Raw genomic sequence first — 8,846 nt, 5'->3', positions numbered from 1 at the left:
AGGAAGCGGCATGCCTCACATTTCTGGTTCGCAGTTGAACGTCTGTGGGTGGTGGGTGGGCGAAACCCGTGCCAAGAAAGCGGGGTCTGGACGCCCTCGAGTGTTTTGGGTGAGATCAGAGGGGCTCTTTCTCTACCATCTCCTTCTCTTGTAATTTCTATCTCTATCGTCGTCACGTTAGGCCGGTTCCCCGCACATGGCGCCCTTCGGATGGGAGCCGGAAGCGACGACAGGAAGGAAGAGCTGACGCTTACCCTCTTTCCTCTCTCCTTGCCAGAACTGCGCGTGCGCCCTAAGGCCGCGGGACGAGGTGCTTTGCCGTTGGGAGAGGCAAAAAAAAGAAAAAGGAAAAAAGAAAGGAAGCGTAAAGACGCGCGTCGTCCTCGCTCGCGCAGCGCGCGGCGGCTGCTGATTGGATGGCGCGGGGAGGAGACTCGCCGCTCTCGCGCCTCGGGGCGTAGTGCGCAGGCGCGAAGCCTTTCAACGGTTTCCCGCTGAAGCGCCAGCTGCGTGGTTTCGCTTTCTGTTCCTGAGGTGAGTGGCGTAGAAGGAAAAGGGGAGAATTAGGTCGCCTGCTTTCTTTAATTTTTATGAGTTTCAAGAGGTAAGCCTTAACTTATTATTGTTATTGTTGTTATTATTAGTGAAATTCATTGGACTCATTTTCTTGCCGCTAAGCGTCTTTACAAAAACAACCCCCCCCCAACGTTCAATAAAAAGCAAGGCGAGGGGTTGGGGGGGGGGAAATGAGACATTAAAGAGAAAACATTTGCCTCATTAATAACACAGGGAGCCCTGTGTCAGGCCCAGGGCAGACTAGAAAGAGGGCATAGCTAGAACTATGGAAGCGGCTTCCGAAAGAGGCTGGGATGTTTTTAAAAAGAGGGTAAGGCCACGACAAAAGAAGGTAGGATACAGTAACGAATGGTGTATGCGGAAATGGCGAAACTTGCCAGAAGAATGAGAAACCGGGAGAACAGAAAGGAATGGAGGTGGTTTATTGAGTATTTACAAAAAAGGAAACAGATTAAGACATGGGCAGGATTATTAGTAAAACCTACAGTGTTTTTTAAATTATATACATAAAAAGGTAAAGGTACCCCTGCCCGTACGGGCCAGCCGTGTCCGACTCTGGGGTTGCGCGCCCATCTCGCTTAAGAGGCCGGGGGCCAGCGCTGTCCGCAGACACTTCCGGATCACGTGGCCAGCGTGACAAGCTGCATCTGGCGAGCCAGCGCAGCACACGGAAACGCCATTTACCTTCCTGCTAGTAAGTGGTCCCTATTTATCTACTTGCACCCGGGGGTGCTTTCGAACTGCTAGGTTGGCAGGCGCTGGGACCGAAAGACGGGAGCGCACCCCGCCGCGGGGATTTGAACCGCCGACCTGATGATCGGCAAGTCCTAGGCGCTGAGGTTTTACCCACAGCGTCACCCGTGTCCCTGCCAATTATATACATACGTATATATATATATATATAATTAATAGATGCACACGTGTGTGTGTATGTATGTATATATATATATGTATATATATATATATGTATACATATATACACACACACATACACGTACATATGTGTGTGTGTGTGTGTATATATACACACACACATATATACATATACATGCATATGTATATATATTTGTATATTTTTATGTGTACTCTGTATATGTGTGTGTGTGTGTGTGTGTGAATGTGTATGTGTATATATATATGGTATATCTTAGAATAGACAGATAAAAGAAGTAAGTTAAGACAATTTGAAGTATGCAGGAAAAGATGAAAATAAATGTAAGGAACTGCAGAAAGAGGGGGAAGGGAGTCGAAATTGAAAATGTTACAATTGCAAAAATAATTGTAAAGTATATAAATGGAAAATAAAAATTGATTTGTTTTTAAGAAGAGGGTTAGGCAAATTCAGAGGATAAGGTTGCCAGTGTCTATTGGTCATGATGCCTGTGTTCTTCCTGCACTAATCATTAGTCGTCTCCCCCCCCCCCAGCATTGTAACCTGATAAGGGCTTGTTTAGGTATAATTAGGAAAATACATGGGTAGTCAATCGGGGTGGTAGCTGATGGGTCTCGAACCCTCAGTGAGTTAGGGACTGTCCCTACATGCAAAGACAGGCTCTGGCAGATTGAGTGGATGAGACCAATAGTGGGTCCAGTGGAAAGGCGGTTTCTGTATGTGTTGTAGAGGGACATGAGGGGCAGATGTGTGTTGTCAACCTGGGAAGGTTGGCCATCTAGGAGAAGGAAAACTCATATCCTAAAGCTCTGCTGCCTTTCAGGAGATCTTCAGGAGAAGAAAAGGCATAAGGAGTAAACTACACAAATCCGGAGTGTAGAGTGCATAGTTATTTCTTTCTTTCAACAAAAATTTAACTCATAGCAGCCTTTGCTTGCTCACCCAAAACCAGGATGCAAGGCTCATTTTCTGTTTAGTTGATAAACCCTCACATGGTCAGGCTCCTTGAGGCAGCTGAAGTGCTGGCTCATTGGCCCATGTAAGAGAGGTGGTGGGGCATTCATGGACTCTGCCTGTCGATATTCAGTATCTAAATATCCTATCTAGATATTCAGTGCAAGGTACTGTACTGCGTATTTCAGTGCCAATCAAGTTGTGATACAACGGAACCAAAGCCTTAATATGAGAACCATGGAGTGTACATTACAAAAGAAAAAAGTGCAAGAACACATGCCAGGTAAAAAATGATAATTTAAATTATTGGCATCTCCATTATAAAGCATAAATTAAAAAAAACCAAGCAGCCTAATTTTGTGCATATTTACTTAGAAGTAATGTTCAGTTACTCCCATATGGCAATCAAAGGAAAATTCCTTTGGTTTAAAGCTGGAAAGTGCAGGCTTATGAAATCTGCTTTTTTATTATTTGTTAATTGCATTTATATTTCACCTTTTTCTCCAAGGAGCACAAGGTGGCATACATGGTTCTTTTCATTTAACCCCCACAAAATGTCGAGGGAGGTTAGGCTAACAGGCATATACTCTTAACAGAAAAAAACTTAACAACTACAGTAAAGCCTCTCCTCTTCCAAGAGGGGAGGTGTTGTGGGCGGGACGCGATTTCTGCGTCACGCAGGGGGCATTACGCCCCCTGCCCCACTCACCCGGCTGGCACACCACGCCCACAGGTAAGCGCCCAACCAGGCGGCTTGGAGGGGGCGTGGTTTGCAGTTTAATTTACTGCTGTGCCAGCCATTCCGCCTCATTTTACGCCTTCTCGTTGCGAGTCAGCTAGGAGTCATCGCAGGGAAGAGCTCAGCCACGAGGTTTGGAGTCGGGGTGTGTGTGTGTGTGTGTGTGTGTGTGTGTGGAGGCTTCTTGGTTCCTGGCTTGCCTTTTAAATTTAGGAGGCTTGCGTGCGCTCATTGCTTTACTGCTTTTAAAAACCCAGGCATCCAGGTTCGCTATCTGCGTTAGTTTTCGCAAGCTGCTTTGCTGTGTCCTCTTTTCCATATAAAAACCTACATTTAACCTTCTATTTCCCCTCACTCCTGGCATGTGGGCTCTCCAGTTTGTCTGTTACCTTTCTTAAGCTGCAGCTTGTTCCCTTGCCCAGCATGTGGTCTCTCCGCCCCCAGCGAGGTGTGAGTGTGGCTCCGTCTTTCTTTCTCCCTCTTCTCTTCGCTGCACTGTGCGTTTTCTCTCCCCGTGCATTTTTCCTTCCCCTGCCTCTGCCTTGGTGGCTGTGCGTTTTATTTTAATTTTTGGCCAGGGTGCTTGTACGTTTTTCCCTCTATTGCCCTTGCTCGTCCGATTGCGTGGCTGGTCTGGGTGACTGAGTGGGTTTGCTTTACATTTTAATTTGTTGGCCAGGGTGCTTGTACGTTGAATACTATAAAATAAGGAAACATTTATTATATAGTTTCATTAACTTTCCCTCCACTTCCCCAACATTACAGCGCCAGAAATTTGCCAGATTTCTGATGAAATATTTCCAAAAGAATTTCTGTAAGCACAGAGGCCAATATGTCAAAGAGAAAAGAGAGAAGCTTTTCAGCACCATCATCTGAAAAAAGACCTAGGCAAGCCACATTCGATTCTGATGATGACCCTAACGAAGAGGAGTTGTCACAGCTACAGAGTGACAGCGGTTACTACTCACAGCCGGTAAGCAATTTGTCCCACAATGTGGTTTTATATTATGCCTGAGAGAAAAATGAAACTATTGATGATCAGACAAGCATGGGGGGGACGGACATGTAAGTTAAGCACCTGTGCTAGGAGAAGGTAAGTACTATCTACTGATAGTAAGTACTAAAGCTGGAATAGGGGATTGCATGCTTGGAGCCAGATTTCTACATCTCCTTAATTACCGCTTATTGTCAGCTTTTGTTATAGCCATTTCCAGGGGTCTTTTAAGTTTCCATTAACTTGAGAGCCTGCTTTAAAAGTTGAACTCTCACCTGTCTGCGACAGAAGTTGGTGGAACTTAGCCATGGGTAGAAAAGTTAAGTACCTTTGAGGAGGAGGCCATGCCAGCCAACCCTCTCCCTTTTTTATCTTACAGATTTAAACTTTCTTACCGAATAAGCCCAGTAAACAAAAAACAGATAATGAAAGGTTAGAAGCAAGGGTGTGGGTACTATGGCACAGTGTATGTATGACTACCTGCTTGCAGGGTGCAAGTTGAGTATGCTCTGTGCAATGAACTCTTCAAAACCATTAAGAATGATGCCTTATGCTGAGTCTGGTCATTGGTCAGTCTTTGCACCCCTGAGCATCTGTAAGGAAGGAGGTAGTTTTTCAAGTACAGTAGTACCTTGGGTTACATACGCTTCAGGTTACATACACTTTAGGTTGAGAACAGAAATCGTGCAGCAGCGGCAGCAGGAGGCCCCATTAGCTAAAGTGGTGCTTCAGGTTAAGTACAGTTTCAGGTTAAGAACAGACCTCCAGAACGAATTAAGTACTTAACATGAGGTACCACTGTATTGTATATGGAACACCAGATATTATGGTAAGTGTGGCTTGACTGAAACTGCCTTGCACGTGACAAAAATGCACAGGAGTTCATTATTACCTGCTCACTCAACTTCCTTATCCCTGGGCCTAAAGTGGATACTGTCAGGCAAAATATCTCTTTATATTTCGTTAGTTGCACTTGGGCTTTACCATTGCTCTCACGTTTTTTAGGGAGACTCATTGGACACAGTTTGTGATCTGCTATTTAGGCTACTACTTTAATTGTGTGGGGAAATGGCAAATGAGAGCTGAATGTTCTGCTAGTAAGGATTATTCAGACACCCCATGGTATTGTTAAAAATATGCAAGCATTGTGATGATCTGTGACTTTCTGTTTGTGTACAAAAGATGGGTGATCAGTTTTAAACATCTTTGTAATGTATCTCTAGGTGTCAGGAGAAGTTGGAATAATTGAAAGTATCCAGCTGAAGAATTTCATGTGCCATTCAATGCTGGGCCCCTTCAAATTTGGACCCAATGTCAATTTTATAGTTGGAAATAATGGAAGTAAGTTTTTATTTATTATTTTAAATCATATGGAAAATTATAATATTGGCATTTCTTCCATTCTGTAGCATATTTCTTATTTATCAATTTCTAATATACCAGTTTTTCTGAACAAAAAGCAGAATAGAACACTAATAAAATACATATAAAAGATTACAAACAATAAAGAAGCAAATCTCAAACAATAACTAAGATACATATGAGAGATAAGATGCTTGGAGAGAAGGAACAGCAGAAGATTATGGGGAAGGGGGAAAAGAAAACCCCCAAATCAAAAAGAGAAAGCCTCTCTTATGAGTGGTCATTATTCTTATATGTATTTAAGCGTTTCTTTGGAACACAGAAACTGTGTTTTATCAGGTCAGACTTGACTGTCATGTCCAGTGTTGTACATTGTAGCTGACAGTAGCTCTCTAGTCTCAGGCATGCTCTTTCACATCATTGCCTATCAGAAACTATATTGCATTACATGGACTTTTTGCCCTACTGTTCATATTTTTCCTCTCTCCCTACAAATAAGTTTGAGCCTGTATCAGAAGAGGGCAAAACAATCAGTTAGGCTCTTTTCCACAAAAGCTTATAACCAAATGAATTTCACTAATGAAATTTATCTTACTTATTATTTTGCAGTTATTTCTATTGAATCATTGAACGGAATAAGAATCCTCTATTTTCTAACTTTACCTTGCTAATTTTGCAGTGAATATGTTGACACACTGAGGTATCATCAAAGCCCACTTTGTGACTGTCAAAAAAAGCATTAGCAGTATGTACTCATGCTCCTCAGTTGAGCTTTTCCAGTTGGTTCAGGGCCTCCTGACCCACGAGATGTGAAAGAACCATCAATGGCTTGCTGCGATATATTTGTGTAACACTTAAGAGAATGCTAGTTACAAAATTCTTGTATTTATTTCATAAAATGTATGGGTCACTTTTGTAAAAAATAGAAATTAAGCTATATGATGCAATTAATACCAATACATTATTAAAGTGTACATTAAAAACCCAGTAATGCAACACATTTTCACAATACAGCAGCAAATATGAAACAAATGAATATTGAAGCTATAGCTGACCTTGTCTCTCATGAGAAAAAGTGTCATTGAGTTATTTCTACCCAAGAGTGTTTTTATGTTATGTGATCACATGCTTTATAACCCAGTAGCTTCTTTAGGAATGGTCTTTTAAAAAAAAGAAAAGAATAAGAGCCATTTTTTGCTGCCTTAAAAATAGCTTGCCAACTATTAAGAGCTTAATAAATGTTGCTTCATTCAGGTGGGAAGAGTGCTGTGTTAACGGCCCTTATGGTTGGTCTTGGAGGAAAAGCTACAGTGACAAATCGAGGAACATCTTTGAAAGTATTTGTGAAAGATGGACAGAGGTAAGTGAAAATCCAGTATTAAGGCAGAACGAGTAAGAACAGTACCAGGGATGGAGGGAAGAATTTCCTGTTACTCCAGAAATACTCTGCAATCTTTGAGGCCAGTGTCAGGTGGTGAGATCTCTGCAAGAGTAATACATATTAGCTAGCTACCTACACCAACCATTTGTGGTGTCAGCAATCTTTGAGGCCAGTGTCAGCCATTTGTTAGTTCCCAGGAGAGGTTAATCGTAAGTCTGTACAACTCCTCCAGTCCATCTTGGAATTGTTGCAGTCTGCAGATGTTACGGCTTGAGTGTTAGGTTATGCCTTTTTTCTTACCCTGCCTCCTGGTCTAGAAACATTGGGCACTGTTTACTGATATTTGTGCTCATTTTTACAAAGGTGTTGCGTACTGTGGATTAAAAATAATATCTTCCTTGGCATAAGGCTTAGAGTACTTATTTATTATTTCATAAAATACACTACGTGATTGTAAAGAAGCTCAAAGCGGTTTACAAAAAAGATAAAACAATAAAATCAAGAAAAATGCACAGCCATGCTTTTAAACATACAAAAAGTTAAAATACTGAAACAGATTAAAATCTCCTCAACTTCTAAGCTCCTGGGTAGGCTTGTCTAAACAAGAATGTTTGTAGCAGGCACCAGAAAGAGTACAGTGAAGGTGCGTGCTTGATCTCAAGAGGCAGGGAGTTCCAAAGTGCAGTTGCTGTCACACTTAACAACTGCGGAATGGGTCTAATATGGCACCTGTAGTATTGCCAATTCTGCCGATTGAAGCAGTCTAGTGGGCACATGTTGGGTAAGGCAATCTCATAGGTGACCTGGTTGCAAGTTGTTAAGGGCTTTATATGCTACTGGCAACACCTTGAACTTGGTTAAAAAGATAATTTCTTGAATTTACATGTTAATTAAAATCAGCTCATTTTTTGTCTTCAGTTCTGCAGATGTTTCAATAACGCTGCGAAACCGAGGTGAAGATGCATTTAAACCACAGCAGTATGGTGACTGTATCACCATCAGTCAACGCATAAACTTGGAAGGACATCGTAATTACAAACTGAAAAGCAGCACAGGTACTTTTAATTTTTATGAAGTATTCAAAGAAGCTCTATTTTTAGAAGAAACGTGAGGTGAGCTGCCTTTCTTAAATACAGTAAGCCCATAGCTTGTGTGCATTTAACTTGTATGCATTCAGGCTTACCTGCATGGCAATTTTTTGAACAAAATGAAAAAGGGGGTGGGGTTCTGGGAAAAATGAAGTTGACAATCCTACCTGACATTGAACCTATTGACTCTGCAATTTTAGGCGTGATCCCTAGAACGTAACCCCCACATAAGTTGTGGGCCTCCTGTATCCTCTTGTAAATGTTGGTATAACATGAGCATGCAGATACCTTGTATTGATCAATATTTTTTTTGTTGGACTGCTTTGGCTTGCTTCATCATTAGCAAGGGTAATGATAGGATTGTGTCTGCATTATACTGGTGTCTACCACGACGTTGTAGGCATAGTAATAAGTCAGAAGGATTGGCCTGGTTTTTCACTCCTCAGGCTTCCCTGTCAATGTTACTAGTCCATCTGCATGCCCCAGCCTGATCATTAGTATTAGATCAGTTTTAATCTAAATTGTACATAGGGAAGCTCAAACAATTTCTTAAAGGGGCACACTAGGAAAACTCAGGATTGTTTCTCTTCTTCTTTTTGTCAGATTGTCTTCCTTGGTGCGAGTCTTCTTCTCTATTCTCTCCCCTATCATGCACTTTTGCGGTTGTTTAAATAAAAAAGGCATTTCAATTTTGTTCCTCCTCCAAGTCACCTTCTGTGTCCCACTCTTCTTGCTTTGCATGTTTCCCTCTGGTGCCATGCCCTACCCCCCTTTGTTATGACTTCACAGAGGAAGGGGAAAGTGTAGAAATCCACTGCCTTGCTAAACATAAACATGTGATAAAGCAGCAGGAGAAAGCC

At 42.1% G+C, this 8,846-nt stretch overlaps 1 protein-coding gene and 1 long non-coding RNA gene across 3 annotated transcripts in view; one reads left to right on the top strand and one right to left on the bottom strand.

The window, feature by feature from the left end:
• The window catches only part of LOC308473762, a 136,382-nt gene that overhangs the window by 27,514 nt on the left and 100,022 nt on the right, over window positions 1-8,846 (bottom strand). The gene's annotated exons all lie outside the window — the stretch shown is intronic.
• Window positions 316-8,846, top strand: part of SMC6 (structural maintenance of chromosomes 6) — a 37,460-nt gene continuing 28,929 nt past the window's right edge. The window contains exons 1-5 of one of the 2 annotated variants that reach the window (XM_080998999.1): window positions 316-534; window positions 3,927-4,134; window positions 5,379-5,496; window positions 6,772-6,877; window positions 7,817-7,953. In XM_080998999.1, coding sequence (XP_080855125.1) covers window positions 3,994-4,134; window positions 5,379-5,496; window positions 6,772-6,877; window positions 7,817-7,953 — 502 coding nt within the window. In that variant the 5' untranslated portion in view covers window positions 316-534; window positions 3,927-3,993. Of the gene's footprint in view, window positions 605-3,926; window positions 4,135-5,378; window positions 5,497-6,771; window positions 6,878-7,816; window positions 7,954-8,846 lie in introns of both variants that reach the window. The other variant, XM_080998998.1, reaches the window with a different exon arrangement.

Source organism: Podarcis pityusensis, assembly GCF_964106645.2.
Source record: "Podarcis pityusensis genome assembly, chromosome: 3".
Lineage (NCBI taxonomy): Eukaryota > Metazoa > Chordata > Lepidosauria > Squamata > Lacertidae > Podarcis > Podarcis pityusensis.
Note: the sequence above shows the minus strand (reverse complement) of the source record. Positions and strands in the feature narration are given on the sequence as shown.